The sequence below is a fragment of the Phyllobates terribilis genome, unplaced genomic scaffold (assembly GCF_046119375.1).
Source record: "Phyllobates terribilis strain yellow unplaced genomic scaffold, ASM4611937v1 Scaffold_13__5_contigs__length_258822181, whole genome shotgun sequence".
Lineage (NCBI taxonomy): Eukaryota > Metazoa > Chordata > Amphibia > Anura > Dendrobatidae > Phyllobates > Phyllobates terribilis.
The window spans coordinates 101123644-101143338 of NW_027362773.1; the positions used below are offsets into that span (position 1 = coordinate 101123644).

The 19695-nt window shown below is 43.4% G+C and overlaps 1 protein-coding gene across 5 annotated transcripts in view; it reads left to right on the forward strand.

Annotated features, from left to right (window-relative positions):
• IRAG1 (inositol 1,4,5-triphosphate receptor associated 1) overlaps positions 1-19468 on the forward strand; it is a 154875-nt gene extending 135407 nt beyond the window's left edge. For 3 of the 5 annotated variants that reach the window (XM_073658300.1, XM_073658299.1, XM_073658302.1), the window contains 10 exons: positions 270-300; positions 1136-1276; positions 5386-5517; positions 5668-5809; positions 7318-7367; positions 7477-7584; positions 7870-7946; positions 13089-13211; positions 13510-13638; positions 15082-19468. In XM_073658300.1, the coding sequence (XP_073514401.1) occupies positions 270-300; positions 1136-1276; positions 5386-5517; positions 5668-5809; positions 7318-7367; positions 7477-7584; positions 7870-7946; positions 13089-13211; positions 13510-13638; positions 15082-15322 (1174 nt within the window). In that variant the 3' untranslated portion in view covers positions 15323-19468. The remainder of the gene's footprint in view (positions 1-269; positions 301-1135; positions 1277-5385; positions 5518-5667; positions 5810-7317; positions 7368-7476; positions 7585-7869; positions 7947-13088; positions 13212-13509; positions 13639-15081) is intronic. The other 2 variants (XM_073658301.1, XM_073658303.1) reach the window with 2 other exon arrangements.
• The last annotated feature ends 227 nt before the right edge of the window (positions 19469-19695 follow it).

Consider the following 19695-nt stretch of genomic DNA (forward strand, 5'->3'; position numbering starts at 1 on the left):
GTGCAGCTTTGGAGAATAATACAGGGACACGAGGAAGTAGCTGGCTTCTTCTCCTTGGCTATGGATATGTGGTAAGCTCTGGAGTTTGTCACACGGGAGCAGCGTAGGAGACATATAGTGGATGAGATGTGACCAGCGCCTCCCTGTTTGGCCTGCGGTAGTCGGCTTCCCGGTGCCTCGTGCCTCCTATCAGCTTTGGTTTCCTGTTCGTGTATCTGCTGTTTATGTTCCTGTAACGTCATATATAATATATACTTTTCTCCTTTCAGCGCCCCTCCGCTGACAGAGAAGGAAGTCGAGGTGAGTCCTGTGCGCAGTCACAAGGTTTGCGGGAACACGACAAACATATCCGGATTAAAGGGTTTTCTGGGGGAAATAATATTCTGTCCAAATATAGTAAAATATGAGTATTTCCAATATTATCTCCGTACTGTTCTGCAATGAGCTGCACAAACATCAAGGCACGTCACAACAATATGTCATCACCACTGAGTGCCCACAATGGGCACATATAATGGAGACCCCTAGGACCGCCACGTATCAAAAGAACAGGGGCTCATTAACCCCTATAGCAGCTGTCTTCAGGCATTGGATATCATGAAATATTTTCCACCTCTTGCCTTCTCTAGCCTTTATGTTGCAATGTTAATTGTTGACTGCAGAAAGAGTTAACTGAGAATCCGTCAGTGAGCTCACTATGACATTCTGATGGGGAGTTGGTAACTCTTTTTTTTCTTTTTCTGAGCTCCTCTCGGCTGATTTATGACCACATCAAAGTTGAATGTGCAACAAAGAGCCTGGAAAAGCAAAATGGTGCAGAATTTGTAACAAAACCCAATTGTAACAATGATTTTTAGCCCCAAATACAAGTAGTTGACAAATGTTATTTAATGAGGGGAGATTTGGGGGAAATGTTACTTATTTGTGGCTGTTTTATCCATACGATTGTGTCATGTGATGTAGGAATATCGGAGGCTTAGTATGGCGGTTATTATGTAACAGTTGGCTCATTATATAACTCTCTGGCCTCAGTCTTCTGTCCTCCCGGCGGGGAACGCTCCACTCTCATGATTGTCTCCAGTCTCCCTTTGTTCCAGCCAAATATAATATTTGGTGAATGTCTGCGCTTCCACAGAACGTGTTCGTCCAGCTTTCCCTGGCGTTTCGGAATGACAGCTACACGCTGGAATCCCGGCTGAATCAGTCAGAGAGGGAGCGAAACCTGACCGAGGAAAATAACGAAAAGGAATTGGAGAACTTCAAGGCGGCTGTTATGGTGAGATGGCGGTAGAATAATTACCGGGTGCAGCCATCGCACTGCGACATATACGAAGACGCTGCTGAACTTCACAATGTTATACCTGTTACCTACACAGAACACAGAGTAACAGCCCATCCAGTCACATCTAGAGCTGAACTCACAATTCTCCGGTGATGATAATGAGCGCTGATTTCTGCAGAGCAGGGAGTGACAGTAAAATTTTAAGTAGCCGCAGTGAAAAATACAGGATGTAACTCAGGATCAGTAATGTAATGTATGTGCACAGTGACTGCACCAGCAGAATAGTGAGTGCAGCTCTGGAGTATAATACAGGATGTAACTCAGGATCAGTACAGGATCAGTAATGTAATGTATGTACACAGTGACTGCACCAGCAGAATAGTGATTGCAGCTCTGGGGTATAATACAGGATGTAACTCAGGATCAGTAATGTAATGTATGTACACAGTGACTGCACCAGCAGAATAGTGAGTGCAGCTCTGGAGTATAATACAGGATGTAACTCAGGATCAGTAATGTAATGTATGTGCAGAGTGACTGCACCAGCAGAATAGTGAGTGCAGCTCTGGAGTATAATACAGGATGTAACTCAGGATCAGTACAGGATCAGTAATGTAATGTATGTACACAGTGACTGCACCAGCAGAATAGTGATTGCAGCTCTGGGGTATAATACAGGATGTAACTCAGGATCAGTGCAGGATCAGTAATGTAATGTATGTACACAGTGACTGCACCAGCAGAATAGTGAGTGCAGCTCTGGTGTATAATACAGGATGTAACTCAGGATCACTACAGGATCAGTAATGTAATGTATGTACACAGTGACTGCACCAGCAATAGTGAGTGCAGCTCTGGAGTATAATACAGGATGTAACTCGGGATCAGTAATGTAATGTATGTACACAGTGACTGCACCAGCAGAATAGTGAGTGCAGCTCTGGAGTGTAATACAGGATGTAACTCAGGATCAGTGCAGGATCAGTAATGTAATGTATGTACACAGTGACTGCACCAGCAGAATAGTGAGTGCAGCTCTGGAGTACAATACAGGATGTAACTCGGGATCAGTACAGGATCAGTAATGTAATGTATGTACACAGTGACTGCACCAGCAGAATAGTGAGTGCAGCTCTGGGGTATAATACAGGATGTAACTCAGGATCAGTAATGTAATGTATGTACACAGTGACTGCACCAGCAGAATAGTGAGTGCAGCTCTGGAGTATAATACAGGATGTAACTCAGGATCAGTACAGGATCAGTAATGTAATGTATGTACACAGTGACTGCACCAGCAATAGTGAGTGCAGCTCTGGAGTATAATACAGGATGTAACTCAGGATCAGTAATGTAATGTATGTACACAGTGACTGCACCAGCAGAATAGTGAGTGCAGCTCTGGGGTATAATACAGGATGTAACTCAGGATCAGTAATGTAATGTATGTACACAGTGACTGCACCAGCAGAATAGTGAGTGCAGCTCTGGAGTATAATACAGGATGTAACTCAGGATCAGTACAGGATCAGTAATGTAATGTATGTACACAGTGACTGCACCAGCAATAGTGAGTGCAGCTCTGGAGTATAATACAGGATGTAACTCAGGATCAGTAATGTAATGTATGTACACAGTGACTGCACCAGCAGAATAGTGAGTGCAGCTCTGGAGTGTAATACAGGATGTAACTCAGGATCAGTGCAGGATCAGTAATGTAATGTATGTACACAGTGACTGCACCAGCAGAATAGTGAGTGCAGCTCTGGAGTATAATACAGGATGTAACTCGGGATCAGTACTGGATCAGTAATGTAATGTATGTACACAGTGACTGCACCAGCAGAATAGTGAGTGCAGCTCTGGAGTATAATACAGGATGTAACTCGGGATCAGTAATGTAATGTATGTACACAGTGACTGCACCAGCAGAATAGTGAGTGCAGCTCTGGAGTATAATACAGGATGTAACTCAGGATCAGTACAATATAAGTAATGTAATGTGTGTACACAGTGACTGCACCAGCAGAATAATGAGTGCAGCTCTGGAGTACAATAGAGGATGTAACTCAGGATCAGTAATGTAATGTATGTACACAGTGACTGCACCAGCAGAATAGTGAGTGCAGCTCTGGAGTATAATACAGGATGTAACTCAGGATCAGTAATGTAATGTATGTACACAGTGACTGCACCAGCAGAATAGTGAGTACAGCTCTGGAGTATAATACAGGATGTAACTCAGGATCAGTACAGGATAAGTAATGTATGTACACAGTGACTGCACCAGCAGAATAGTGAGTACAGCTCTGGAGTATAATACAGGATGTAACTCAGGATCAGTAATGTAACGTATGTACACAGTGACTGCACCAGCAGAATAGTGAGTGCAGCTCTGGAGTATAATACAGGAAGTAACTCAGGATCAGTAATGTAATGTATGTACGCAGTGACTGCACCAGCAGAATAGTGAGTGCAGCTCTGGAGTATAATACAGGATGTAACTCAGGATCAGTAATGTAATGTATGTACGCAGTGACTGCACCAGCAGAATAGTGAGTGCAGCTCTGGAGTATAATACAGGATGTAACTCAGGATCAGTAATGTAACGTATGTACACAGTGACTCCACCAGCAGAATGGTGAGTGCAGCTCTGGAGTATAATACAGGAAGTAACTCAGGATCAGTACAGGATCAGTAATGTAATGTATGTTCACAGTGACTGCACCAGCAGAATAGTGAGTGCAGCTCTGGAGTATAAAACAGGATGTAACTCAAGATCAGTACAGGATCAGTAATATAATGTATGTTCACAGTGACTGCTCCAGCAGAATAGTGAGTGCAGCCTTGGAGTATAATACAGGATGTAACTCAGGATCAGTACAGGATCAGTAATGTAATGTAGGTACACAGTGATTGCACCAGCAGAATAGTGAGTGCAGCTCTGGAGTATAATACAGGATGTAGCTCCGGATCAGTACAGGATAAGTAATGTAATGTATGTACACAGTGACTCCACCAGTAGAATAGTGAGTGCAGCTCTGGAGTATAATACAGGATGTAACTCAGGATCAGTACAGGATCAGTAATGTAATGTATGTACACAGTGACTGCACCAGCAGAATAGTGAGTGCAGCTCTGGAGTATAATACAGGATGTAACTCTGGTTCAGTGCAGGATTAGTAATGTATGTACACAGTGACTCCACCAGCAGAATAGTGAATGCAGCTCTGGAGTATAATACAGGATGTAACTCAGGATCAGTACAGGATATGTAATGTAATGTATGTACACAGTGACTCCACCAGCAGAATAGTGAGTGCAGCTCTGGAGTATAATACAGGATGTAACTCAGGATCAGTACAAGATCAGTAATGTAATGTATGTACACAGTGACTGCACCAGCAGAATAGTGAGTGCAGCTCTGGAGTATAATACAGGATGTAACTTAGGATCAGTACAGGATAAGTAATAATAATAATAATAATCTTTATTTTTATATAGCGCTAACATATTCCGCAGCGCTTTACATACATTATTGCTGCTGTCCCCATCGGGGCTCACAATCTAGATTATGTAATGTATGTACACAGTGACTGCACCAGCAGAATAGTGAGTGCAGCTCTGGAGTATAATACAGAATGTAACTCAGGATCAGTACAGGATCAGTAATGTAATGTATGTACACAGCGACTGCACCAGCAGAATAGTGAGTGCAGCTCTGGAGTATAATACAGGATGTAACTCAGGATCAGTACAGGATCAGTAATGTAATGTCTGTAAACAGTGACTGCACCAGCAGAATAGTGAGTGCAGCTCTGGAGTATAATACAGGATGTAACTCAGGATCAGTACAGGATCAGTAATGTAATGTCTGTACACAGTGACTGCACCAGCAGAATAGTGAGTGCAGCTCTGGAGTATAATACAGGATGTAACTCAGGATCAGTACAGGATAAGTAATGTAATGTATGTACACAGTGACTCCACCAGCAGAATAGTGAGTGCAGCTCTGGAGTATAATACAGGATGTAACTCAGGATCAGTACAGGATATGTAATGTAATGTCTGTCCCATTGGGCCTCTCTCTTTTCTTCTTCCAGGCTTCTGCGTCCTTGTGGCAGAACAGTGAGCACCGTGAAGCTTATCAGAAGTTACTAGAGGACATCTCTGTCCTTCACCGTCTGATCACCAGACTGTCCAGCCGGGCGGAGATGGTTGGAGCCGTGCGGCAGGTCTGTAGGACTCACGCCTGTGTTTGCATTGATTGGCTACTAACTGAATTTTGGTCCTGTATTTTGGGCTGTGATCGGCCTAATAATTCTGCTCATCTTTTTCTGCTCCACAAATGAATCTGCTCAGAAATTGTGCACTTTGTTGTCCAGGAGAAGCGCATGTCTCGGGCCACGGAGGTGATGATGCAGTATGTGGAGAACTTGAAGAGGACTTATGAGAAGGATCACGCTGAACTCATGGAGTTTAAGAAACTCGCCAACCAGAACTCCAGCCGCAACTACAGCGCTTCCGGTAAACGTGACACCGCTATGCAGACGGGAGGGCCCTAACACTGCGCCATCCATGATCTTCTCCCATCTACAGTCATATGCTAAATCCAAAAATTAACCTCTTTGATTATTTTCTTTTCTTACGCTTGGTGGCCGCTCTTGGTCTTTGTTCACATGCGGCTGGCACGTGAGCCTCCGTGCTCCTCGCTAGAAATATTTCTCCAGTCAGTGACTGAAGCGACATTTTTGGCAATAGTCATAACTTTTGATGAATTAGGCGGCCGGTGGAGGATGAGGGAATTTTAATTTCTTTATTTTTAAGAATATTTTTTTTTTCACTTAATTGTTTAGTCGCCCTATGAAACTTAAACCTGTGCTTTTCCAATCACTTATACTATGTACTGTAACAACATGATATTGCAGTATTTAGTAGAAAAAATCACACTGTTCACAAGCTGGCCTTTATAAGAGTACCACCCTGGCAGGTATGGAGGCCTTCATCAGGCTCCCGACCCATCAATCCTTCAAATAATGGGGGAGTTGGTCAATGAGGGTCAAGAGAAGGGAGGATTACTGAATGGGTTCTTCACCTCTGTATATACTGAAGAAGAGAGATTGGTGGATGTTCCCGATCCCACTGCTCCTAATGTGTCATCTAATATACTAGGTTGTTATGATCCAAGCTAAGTTTTTTAAAATCAGTGTGAACAAGGCCCCAGGACCAGATGGGCTGCATCCAAGTGTTCTCAGGGAACTTAGCTCAGTTGTACATAATCTAGAGACGGGTACTGTGGCGAAAAGCTGATGTGGTCGCCGTTTTCTAAAAGGGCTCCAGGTCTTTTTAGACTGGTAAGTTTATCATCTATTGTGGGCAAAATATTATTGGTGCTTATAAAGGACTATACACAGGAGTATGTGCTAGATAATAATATAAGTCATCGGTTTTACTAAGGACAGAAATTGTCAGACTGATCTGATTAGTTTTTATGAAGAGGCGATGAGAAGCCGGGACAGAGAGTCGGCTGTAGATATAGTGTTTTTGGACTTTGCAAAGATGTATAACAAAGAAAAAACACAAAATTTGAGCTTAATTTAAGTTGGTATACATGCAGCACATAAATGCATGTTCACATTGGACATAAATCAGAAAAAAAACTACAATAAGCAAAATGAACATAAACACTGCTGTAAATAAATAAAAAGCAAAAGTTAATTTAAATAAAATAGGGTTCTTAGTAACACTGTTTTTGATCAAAAATAGCATGAAAGCTATTCAACCACGACAAGGTGAACCCATTCGGGATAGTCCTACTCTGTCTAATATCTAAAAAAAAAAATATCCGAATATCGGATGCAAATCATGCATGCTGCCATTTTTTCCCTGGACAGATTCTGTCCAGGAAAAAAAATTGGACATGTGCAGGGACCCCTGGAATAACATTGGTCTGAGTGCAAGCCGGATGGCACGAGCCCTGCAGAGCATACAGAGACTATAGAGAATGCATCACTGTCTCTTCTTGTATATTTCAGATGACGGCGTCCCTCGCTCCTCACGGTCCATGTCACTGACCATTGGGAAGGTGGGTACAGTATCCAAAAATCACATACCATGATGTTCATTCCACATTTGGTAGCTGTTCAGATGATGCAGTGCTTACTGGGGACATCACTGCTGATGCTTTATTGCAGAACATGCCTCGCCGCAGGGTGAGCGTCGCTGTGGTTCCTAAATTCAATCTGCTGAACATCCCAGGACAGTCTCCAAGCTCGTCACCCCTCCCTGCACTTTCTTCTCTGGTAAGTGGATTTCTACCCTACTTCATCACATTGGATGCATACAAGGTTGCTAAAATGATGACCGTGTTCACAGCAGCACAAAGTATTTCAGGATAATAGCATATTGATCATGATGGGGGGGGGGGTGTCTCAGAATGAGAGTGACACGGTGGAAGGAGCTGGATCTTGAAGGAAGTGCATGGATCTTGCAGTAGGTTCCAGACAGAAAGTTACCTAGCGAAAGGTGCAGTACAGAGTATTTTAGGAAAAATATGAGTAATTCTTTGTATTTTCTGGGCTTTTTAGGCAGAATCCCCTGGCGGCAGCAGCAGTGGCAGGAGCAGTCTACCAGCCTCCCCGGGACTTTCTCCACTGATAGAAAAGTATGTTTTCCATATGTAAAACTTTTCAGGTCTGTGACTGCAGAACATGCAAGTTTTTTTACTTTTCCATTCATACTTTCTTTCCTCTCCCCATCGAAACACATGAGCGCTCAGCTCGGCGCTCATGTGTTTCGATGGGGAGAGGAAAGAAAGTATGAATGGAAAAGTTAAAAGCTTGCATATTCTGCAGTATGAGAATTTATAATTATGGGGGAGTCGGGAGAGGTGGCTGTCGGCCAAAGAGCATTGGCAGCTTTACAAGGTCATAAAGGATATTCACCAACAAGGCAAAATTTCAGATTTGCAAAAAAGTGTAACTGTTAATTTCAGTCTTCGATCCAATATTACCATTGGATTGCATTTTCTTATCTCCCTGCCACTCAAATTATACCTCTCCTTTGCAGCTGCTGCCTGACATTGTGTGCTCTAGCTCAGTTTTCATGTGACCTCCGGCACAACCTTGTGGCTAACTTTAGCCCAGTTTATCGATATGTCATAGAAGTGTATCGTGGGAAAACTCCTTTGACCCTTGTGTTTTTCTACAACTTCCTGATATATAAAGTCTGTACACCCCCCAGTGGAGCATTTGCCGCTCGGTTTTCCAGCAGTTGAGGTCATTGTATGATTAGTTCGTTGCGATACCGTTTCATCTCAGCCAAAGACTAAGTGCATTTTTCGTCAGTGTCCGTCAAGTTTAGATAAAAGTTTACTAAAAAAAGAAAAACATATAAAGTAGAATCCACCCACTTGCCCGTCCGCCACTGGTGGCACATTCCCACTGATTTGTTTCCACCGGGAACACAGGATGTCGGGGTCTATGGAAATTAAGTGCGACCCTTCCAGCCATCGCATGGATACAGGTCATTCTCCGATATCAGGGCAGGAAATTGTTGCTTTGCTGAAGTAATAGATTTGCTGACATTACACAATGGAGAGGACATGGAGGATGAGATAAGCCCACACTGCCGTAAATCTTGGAAAATCAGTGTTTTTCCCTGCAGCCGGGCGTTGTCCTCAGGAGCTTCATTCATTCATTTTACAGTATTGCCCAGCACCGAGCACACGGAAGGTCTGTGCAAGGGACGTGTCCAGAACAGATGGAGATTGACAAGTTATCATAATTATTATTACACCGGCAGTTCTGCTGGACCGCGCCTTTCTGACCCGAACCAATTCCTGCGTCCGCTTGTCTTCTTATTTCAGACAGTTGTGCTTATGATTTATTCACTATCTTGAAGATGACTCTAGGAACTTACAACCATTTTTTGTCTAAACTTAGCAATCAGAAAAGGAAAGAGTAAAAGCAACTCATGGGCAAAGCGTATGCATGTGATGGGTGAGGCCAGACAAAGCGTATGCATTCGATGGGCGAGGCCAGACAAAGTGTATGCACGTGATGGGTGGGTGAGGCCAGACAAAGTGTATGTATGTGATGGGTGAGCCCAGACAAAGCGTATGCATGTGATGGGTGAGGCCAGACAAAGCGTATGCATGTGATGGGTGAGGCCAGACAAAGCGTATGCATGTGATGGGTGAGGCCAGACAAAGCGTATGCATGTGATGGGTGAGGCCAGACAAAGCGTATGCATGTGATGGGTGAGGCCAGACAAAGCGTATGCATGTGATGGGTGAGGCCAGACAAAGCGTATGCATGTGATGGGTGAGGCCAGACAAAGCGTATGCATGTGATGGGTGAGGCCAGGCAAAGCGTATGCATGTGATGCTTGAGGCCAGACAAAGCGTATGCATGTGATGGGTGAGGCCAGGCAAAGCGTATGCATGTGATGGGTGAGGCCAGGCAAAGTGTATGCATGTGATGGGTGAGGCCAGGCAAAGTGTATGCATGTGAAGGGTGAGGCCAGACAAAGCGTATACATGTGATGGGTGAGGCCAGGCAAAGCGTATGCATGTGATGGGTGAGGCCAGGCAAAGTGTATGCATGTGATGGATGAGGCCAGGCAAAGCATATGCATGTGATGGGTGAGGCCAGGCAAAGTGTATGCATGTGATAGGTGAGGTTAGGCAAAGGGTTCACATGCGATGGGTGAGGCCAGACAAAGCGTATGCATGCGATGAGTGAGGCCAGACAAAGCGTATGCATGTGATGGGTGAGGCCAGACAAAGCGTATGCATGTGATGGGTGAGGCCAGGCAAAGCGTATACATGTGATGGGTGAGGCCAGGCAAAGTGTATGCATGTGATAGGTGAGGTCAGGCAAAGCGTATGCATGTGATGGGTGAGGCCAGACAAAGCGTATGCATGTGATGAGTGAGGCCAGACAAAGCGTATGCATGTGATGGGTGAGGCCAGGCAAAGCGTATGCATGTGATGGGTGAAGCCAGACAAAGCGTATGCATGTGATGGGTGAGGCCAGACAAAGCGTATGCATGTGATGGGTGAGGCCAGACAAAGCGTATGCATGTGATGGGTGAGGCCAGACAAAGCGTATGCATGTGATGGGTGAGGCCAGACAAAGCGTATGCATGTGATGGGTGAGGCCAGACAAAGCGTATGCATGTGATGGGTGAGGCCAGGCAAAGCGTATGCATGTGATGCTTGAGGCCAGACAAAGCGTATGCATGTGATGCTTGAGGCCAGACAAAGCGTATGCATGTGATGGGTGAGGCCAGGCAAAGCGTATGCATGTGATGGGTGAGGCCAGGCAAAGTGTATGCATGTGATGGGTGAGGCCAGGCAAAGTGTATGCATGTGAAGGGTGAGGCCAGACAAAGCGTATACATGTGATGGGTGAGGCCAGGCAAAGCGTATGCATGTGATGGGTGAGGCCAGGCAAAGCATATGCATGTGATGGGTGAGGCCAGGCAAAGTGTATGCATGTGATAGGTGAGGTTAGGCAAAGGGTTCACATGCGATGGGTGAGGCCAGACAAAGCGTATGCATGCGATGAGTGAGGCCAGACAAAGCGTATGCATGTGATGGGTGAGGCCAGGCAAAGCGTATGCATGTGATGGGTGAGGCCAGACAAAGCGTATGCATGTGATGGGTGAGGCCAGACAAAGCGTATGCATGTGACGGGTGAGGCCAGACAAAGCGTATGCATGTGATAGGTGAGGTCAGGCAAAGGGTTCACATGCGATGGGTGAGGCCAGACAAAGCATATGCATGCGATGGGTGAGGCCAGACAAAGCATATGCATGTGATGGGTGAGGCCAGGCAAAGCGTATGCATGTGATGGGTGAGGCCAGACAAAGCGTATGCATGTGATGGGTGAGGCCAGACAAAGCGTATGCATGTGATGGGTGAGGCCAGGCAAAGCGTATGCATGTGATGGGTGAGGCCAGGCAAAGCGTATGCATGTGATGGGTGAGGCCAGACAAAGCGTATGCATGTGATGGGTGAGGCCAGACAAAGCGTATGCATGTGATGGGTGAGGCCAGGCAAAGCGTATGCATGCGATGGGTGAGGCCAGACAAAGCGTATGCATGCGATGGTTGAGGCCAGACTGAGCGTATGCATGTGATGGGTGAGGCCAGACTAAGCGTATGCATGTGATGGGTGAGGCCAAACAAAGCGTATGCATGTGATGGGTGAGGCCAGACAAAGCGTATGCATGCGATGGGTGAGGCCAGGCAAAGCGTATGCATGCGATGGGTGAGGCCAGACAAAGCGTATGCATGCGATGGTTGAGGCCAGACTAAGCGTATGCATGTGATGGGTGAGGCCAGACTAAGCGTATGCATGTGGTGGGTGAGGCCAGACTAAGCGTATGCATGTGATGGGTGAGGCCAGACAAAGCGTATGCATGTGATGGGTGAGGCCAGACAAAGCGTATGCATGTGATGGGTGAGGCCAGACAAAGCGTATGCATGTGATGGGTGAGGCCAGACTAAGCGTATGCATGTGATGGGTGAGGCCAGACAAAGCGTATGCATGTGATGGGTGAGGCCAGACAAAGCGTATGCATGTGATGGGTGAGGCCAGGTAAAGCGTATGCATGTGATGGGTGAGGCCAGGCAAAGCGTATGCATGTGATGGGTGAGGCAAGGCAAAGTGTATGCATGTGATGGGTGAGGCCAGACAAAGCGTATGCATGTGATGGGTGAGGCCAGACAAAGCGTATGCATGTGATGGGTGAGGCCAGACAAAGTGTATGCATGTGATGGGTGAGGCCAGGCAAAGCGTATGCGTGTGATGGGTGAGGCCAGACAAAGGGTTCACATGTGATGGGCGAGGCAGAGCAGATTGCTATTGCATATTTTGATGCCGACACCTGCAGAAAAATACACTTGTGGGAACACGGTCTAATAATGAGGTTAATGAGCTCAGTTACAGATATTGTTTTCTGCAGAGTTGAAAAAAAACAAAGGGATATCGGCAGCCCTCCAGTGGTATATGATGGGAAAAAATAATTTTATTCATCTAAATGCAATGTTTCAGCCTCTCAACACGCATCGGGTGGTGGACGTCCTGACCTTTGTTTGCCCCAAGTCTGCTACTTTTTATTGCGAGCTCCTTTGAGTATTTATTATAAATACTTATTGTCTCTTTTATTGGTCAATATTTTTTATTCTCGTTAATCAGTATCCTAATATTGCACATATATATAATATATATTTATTCATTTATATATTTACTTATTTAACGGCCTTCAGCTCGATCTCAAGCCATGGCGATTTTATGGATGATCGATCTGTAGGAAGATTGATCTTGTGCAAGCCTAGATAGGTCCACCGGGGTCTTCTCCATCATTATTTTTATTGTTTCAAGCCATCGGGTTGCTGGTCTTCCTCTTCGCCTTGTTCCTTCTATTCTTCCAACCATGATGTTCTTCTCCAGTGATCGTTCTCTTTGTATAATGTGCCGAAAATAGGCAAGTCGTAGCTTGGTGATCTTTGCTTCCAGTGACATGTCTGGCTTGATTTGTTACAAAATTGTTTGTTTGTTCTTCTTGCCATCCATAGTATTGATAACATCCTTCTCCAGCACCATATTTTGAAGTTGAAGACGTCGATTCTTCTTTGGTCTTGTTTCTTTATCGTCCAGATTTCACATCCATATGTTAGCAGAGAAAAGACCTTGTCTTCTTCGCCAGTGAAATGTTCCTCCATGTGAAGACCTTGTCCAGTGACTTCTCTGTTTCATAAATATAATTTTCGTAATTTTTTTTCTCCATTTTTCAAGTGGGAAGCCCAGCGTGGATACAGACGGTTGTGAGATACAGGTGTCTAGGTTGGTACCAAACTGCTCAGAAGACATCAGTGCAGAAGTTAAAGCCAAGATTGAAGAGGAGGCTTATAACAAGGGGTAGAGATCATCTGCCAAAAATTAGCAAGTACATCACCTATACAACAAAATAATATCAAGAACTTCCCTTAACCTGGTATTAGATAATCCAAAAAATTAACTAATACTAATTTTGGCCTTCTGTTCCTTTCCATTTTATGACCTTGTCATTAGCTATTGTATTTGACAATCCGTCATTTTTCAGGTCCTGCAGAAGGTGCTACCTGATTGCCTGCCGCTCGGACCACCACTGCTTGTATTATTAGTGTTCAGTCATGAAACCAAGAGTTTATCACATTTTTTCCTCTGCATCTTTAAGGTATCAAGAAGGTTTGAAGAAGGTTCAGGGTCTTCCGGAATTTAAAGAAGAAGAGGAGGAAAAGTTAAGTGAGAGTCCAGCGGAGTACGAAGAAGAGGAGAAGGAGGAATTCACCAAACTGAAGGGCAGGTGAGCTGCCACCAACACTTCTACCTGCCCTCAGACCCCCTACACTCGGCATTCTGACCCTAACAAATCCCTACTGATCTTGTACCTTCTGGCTGATTGATCTTGATGACCTATAAGTGGACAACTTACAGAATTCAGGCACAATTGGGCAGATATATCAAGACTGACGTTTTTATTCACCAGTCTAAAAAAATGATCATTTGAGTAAATTGAGCCAAATGTATTAAATGACGCTCAGCGGCTAATAAGTTTGACGCAATTTTATACTGTCATAAAGTTAGAAAATGAGATCTACCTCTCCTAGGAGAAAGTGCAGATTTATGCCAAAATTTGCAACATTTTATGACTGTAATAAAACTTGTTGACCCCTCCTGATGTACCATGCACATAACTTTTGATGACCATGGTACAGAAATAGGAAACTTTGCAAACTTTGATTTTTTTAAGTTTGTTTTTGCACAATGGACCACCATTTCTGTAGCAAACACCACATCATCTGAGGAAGGAACCAAGCTGGACCCGCGTTGTTTCTTTTAATACGATAAATTCATTTTTTATTCTCTTATTTCGCTTTTTTTCATGTGTGCACACAGTCCTTGGTATTCATTGGAGAGTTGATCACCCTCGGCTCCGTAGATGGAGCAGCAGCCGTGATTTACTCTTCTGTTATTACACAACTTTAATGGATGAGTGCATAATTGTATTTTTATTCCGCCTTCCTTTTTATGGCGGGCTTCTCTTCCTTTTATTTTTTAAAACTGAGCAGAGCGCTATATCCCATGTTTTGTTTCCACCACGGAGGTATTCTCCAGGAGTATTACCCTACGTATACTCTGATGTGCCCATAGACCCCCATGCACCTCTGCATATGCATGAAGAGAGTCCTCCCAGTTGTCCCATCATGCATCAGCATCTTTTTTTTCACTGTATAAATACAAGTCCACCATACTTTTTTATGCCGTGAGACACCGTGAAAAAGTATCAACAGGATTTTGCTTTGTAACCTGAGAGCAGCATGATGTAGGGGCTGAGACCCTGAATCTTGCAATGTGTGTGGCTTTGTGTTGTTCTTTCAATAAAATCAGTGTTTTATCAGCAGGAGATGTCTTGTGCCTCCTAGTCATGCCGATCTGTGTAACCCTGCCCCCAGCCCTGATTAGCAGCTTTCTGCCTATGCACAGCATACACAGAAAGCTGCCAATTAGTGGTGTGGGTGGAGTTATACAGGACTCAGCATTCAGAGAACTGCTAGATTGGCAGCGGAAAAAACAGGGATTGTACAAAAATTACAGCAAGTGATGTATCCCTGGAATCAGGGTCTCAGCTCCTACAGCATGCTGCTCTAAGACATAGAAAAAAAAACTGACAGATTCCCTTTAAATGCAGAAACCACATCAAAAATCAAATATTAATATTACATTCATATTTCTTCTCCAATTCCAGTAAAATTGAAGAATGCATTGACTACTTGCACATGCTGTATCCCAAGTTAATGGACCACTGGAGCGTCTTCTCCATCGTCGCGGCCGGGATCGTCCTCCTGGCCGTCTTGTTAAGTATTTATAATTCCTTCACTTCATGCACTGAAATCCCGGACGGCGGCCACGGTAAAGCCACATGCTCCGTACCCCAGAGATATTCCTGGTGGACCTCAGGGTCTCAGCACAAGCAGCGCAGGCAGTAGAAGACAGGGGTCCGCACTGTGGTGATCTCAGCTCGCTCGGAGGAACCTATATCAAGATGAAGATTTGTATGACGGGACAATTAGGATGGAGCTCTGCGGAAAGTAAAATTGGAGGTTAATGAGGGCTAAGTCCGAGAGGTCCAAGATGATCCCAGGCTTTATCACTAAGACACTTAGGACATGACCCAATATTATTGCAGAGGACGATATGTCGATGGGCACAACTCTAAGAGGGTTGTCACAGTGCTCCCTACTGTACACCCTACTGTGCTCCCCACCAGCCTCTATGGTGGGTGCAAAGATTATTGCAATATACAATTTTAGAAGAGATATTTGTTTTTTGAGGCATTAGAGAAAATCCGACTTGACCCTCAAGGATCAAGAATGTTACGATTTTCTGACACGGGATTACAGAGCGTTCAATCAGGGTCCGCCATGACATGGGGGGGGTATAATTTAACATAATATCATTTTACAGTCTGTCACATGTCAGTTTTCATGTTATTATAGTCTATGGAGGTGATTACGCACAAAAGTTGTAAAAATCCATACTGTGTATAACAAGAATTTCACTCCACAATCATCCAGAAAGCTGAGATATCGGGAGATGTTCAGCGGGATCTTCACTGCTGCTTCAGACGTCTGGGTACTTGAAAGATAGAGGAAAGCTCTGATTATTAGTCACAATTTTCACTGAGCTCTGTATGGTCAAATAAAAAACATTTTATTAATTCTGCAGACCACCTAAATCATAGACAGGAGATCTCATTACCTATAAGTTTGGGGCAGCAGATCGATAACCTAATCAGCTTTGAGGAACCCTACAAATAACTCTACATTTTTAAACTTTGAGGGCTCCTGAAAAACTTATGGATTGAGAAGATAATTGATGTGATGATAGTCACTCTTGAATATTTAGGTTGTTTTTTAAGCAGAGTTGCCCCTTAAGAAGATTTAGACAAATCATTCAACAAACCCAGAGATGTCACTCGAAGGAAGGATCACCAAGCTACGACTTGCCTACTTTGGACACATCATAAGAAGGAGGACATCGTGGTTGGAAGAATGGAAGGAACCAGGCGAAGAGGAGGACCAGCAACCTGATGGCTTGATACTATCAAGATAACGGAGGAGAAGACCCTGGTGGACCTATCTAGGCTTTCACAAGATTGATCTTCCTACAGATCATTCATCAATGAAGTCGCCAAGGCCATTTAAAAAATAAATTAATATAGAAAGGGATCCAAGTGGTGCAGCCAAGTGATCTGGTGCAAGCCTTCGGGAACTTACACACGTGGTCAAAATTGTTGGTACCCCTCATTTAATGAAAGAAAAACCCACAATGGTCACAGAAATAACTTGAATCTGACAAAAGTAATAATAAATTAAAAATCTATGAAAATGAACAAATGAAAGTCAGACATTGCTTTTCTGCTTCCACAGAATTTAAAAAAAAATTAAACTGATGAAATCGGCCTGGACAGAAATGATGGTTCTTAACTTAATATTTTGTTGAACAACCTTTTGAGGCAATCACTGCAATCAAACGATTCCTGTAACTGTCAATGAGACTTCTGCACCTCTCGACAGGTATTTGGCCGACTCCTCATGAGCAAACTGCTCCAGTTGTCTCGTGTTTGAAGTTGCCTTTTCCAGACGCCATGTTTCAGCTCTTTCCAAAGATGCTCAATAGGATTTAGGTCAGGGCTCATAGAAGGCCACTTCAGAATAGTCCAATGTTTTCCTCTTGGCCATTCTTGGGTGTTTTTAGCTGTGTGTTTTGGGTCATTATCCTGTTGCAAGACCCATGACCTGCGACTGAGACCAAGCTTTCTGACACTGGGCAGCACATTTCTCTCTAGAATGCCTTGATAGTCTTGAGATTTCATTGTACCCTGCACAGATTCAAGACACCCTGTGCCAGATGCAGCAAAGCAGCCCCAGAACATAACAGAGCCTCCTCCATGTTTCACAGTAGGGACAGTGTTCTTTTCTTGATATGCTTCATTTTTCTGTCTGTGAACATAGATCTGATGTGCCTTGCCAAAAACTTCCATTTTTGTCTCATTTGTCCATAGGACATTCTCTGAGAAGCTTTGTGGCTTGTCAACATGTAAATAAACCTAAACGGTCCTATATTAGCTGGAAGCGCAAAACATAACAAACCTACAAAGAATACTTCCATACAAAAACTCATTTAAATAGTTAATCTCTATTTGTATACAAAGAAATTATAAAAACAAATAAAAAAGATATACTGCAAAATGAAAACAGCTGGTATACAAAACCTATGTGTGTCACATTCATAGAATAAATCCAGATTAAATACATATAAATATGTTCACTTATATGAAGAGAGACATATATACACATACATGCCCCCTTAATATATACAGGTAAATGTCAACATGTAGTTTGGCAAATTCCAGTCTGGCTTTTTTATGATTTTTTTTTCAACAATGGTGTTCTCCTTTGTCGTCTCTCATGAAGTCCACTTTGGATCAAACAACGACAGATGGTGCGATCTGACACTGATGTTCCTTGAGCTTGAAGTTCACCTTTAATCTCTATTAGAAGTTTTCCTGGGCTCTTTTGTTACCATTCGTATTATCCGTCTCTTTAATTTGTCATCAATTTTCCTCCTGCAGCCACGTCCAGGGAGGTTGGCTACAGTCCCATGGATCTTAAATTTCTGAATAATATGTGCAACTGTAGTCACAGGAACATCAAGCTGCTTGGAGATGGTCTTATAACCTTTACCTTTAACATGCTTGTCTATAATTTTCTTTCTAATCTCCTGAGACAACTCTTTCCTTTGCTTCTTCTGGTCCATGTCGAGTGTGGTACACACCATGTCACCAAACAGCACAGTGAGTATCTGTAGCCCTATATACAAGCCCACTGACTGATTACAAGATTGTAGACAGCTGTGATGCTAATTAGTGGACACAACTTGATTTAACATGTCCCTTTTGTCACATTATTTTCAGGGGTACCATCATTTCTATCCAGGCCTATTTCATGAGTTTTAATTTTTTTTTTAATTCTGTGGAAGCAGAAAAGCAATGTCTGACTTTCATTTGTTCATTTTCATAGATTTTTAATGTATTACTTTTGTCAGATTCAACTTATTTCTGTGACCATTGTGGGTTTTTCTTTCATTAAACGAGGGGTACCAACAATTTTGACCACTTGTGTATGTATGGGAAGAATTGGATGGGATTGCAATGAAGCAGGGCTCCACATAATTGTATCTGATATTGCAATTGTCTCACCTAGCAGCTGATTTCAAGTCAGAGTCATTGCTAACCCTCTCCTAGTAGAGATGGCCCATCTGGCAGGTCAGTCTCCTGTGGCCCCTGGATGGGAGCTCTAAAAGCCAGCTCCTATCTGCCGGCATCTTTAGCTCCTCTTTGGATTAGCTGAAAAATGTCTCTGTTGTGAATGCACACACTTCGTCGTGCCAGGCCAACTAATCAAAAGAGGATGCCGGCAGGAAGAAGAGGGTCCTTAGGGTACCCAGTCGGTGGCCATAAAATGCTGACTTGCCCACTGGACCTGGGCCTGTGAAACAATTTGCTCATGTCTACATCCTAACCCATCAGTGGTCTGGATCCCATTGTTACAGCCCTACAGAAGCAGAAACTATGGTCACGGACATCATAAAGTCTATAGCAACCAACCTAAATGACCTGGGATGATCAACTCTCAATGCCACCACTGAGTACTGTAAACGGACAGGAACTCTTGACTCGTCAACTAGTTTTCTATACTTGATGTTTCTTATAGAAATATTATTTCCATGCATAAAGTAAACCTGTTAGTTTAAGGCCTTGTTCACACAGAGGTCTTTTGTATGAGTTTTTTTTTCAACAGGAAATCTACTTTGCTTTTCATATGAGGAGGTTTTTTTCTGCATCTTTTTTTTTTTTTTTGCCTGAAGAGGTTTATGAAAAACACCTAGTGGGAAGAAAAAAACTGCATGTCGCTTCTTTGTACTGGATCCTGATGGAATTTGCTCCAAACAGATTTTAGATCACTGTCCAATCAAAAGGCTGTAAAAAAAGCCTTTCCAGAAAAAAAAAAAAAAACAATTCCAAAACTTTTCAAAAACTCTCCAGGAAAAGAAAAAAAAACTACAACTTCCTCCAAAACAAAGAGTTAACTGAAGCAGTTTCCGCTTGAAAAACCCATAATTTTTTAAATGCCTCAAAAAACTCGTAACAAAGCCTAAAAAAACAGAAGCAGGAAAGATAATGAGAGATTCTCTAATATAAGTATATAGTATAAGACACGATGAAACGCCAGATCAGCAAATCGGCCACACACAATAGAAAGACGTAGGATGATGGGTGAGCAGACAAATGTCTTGA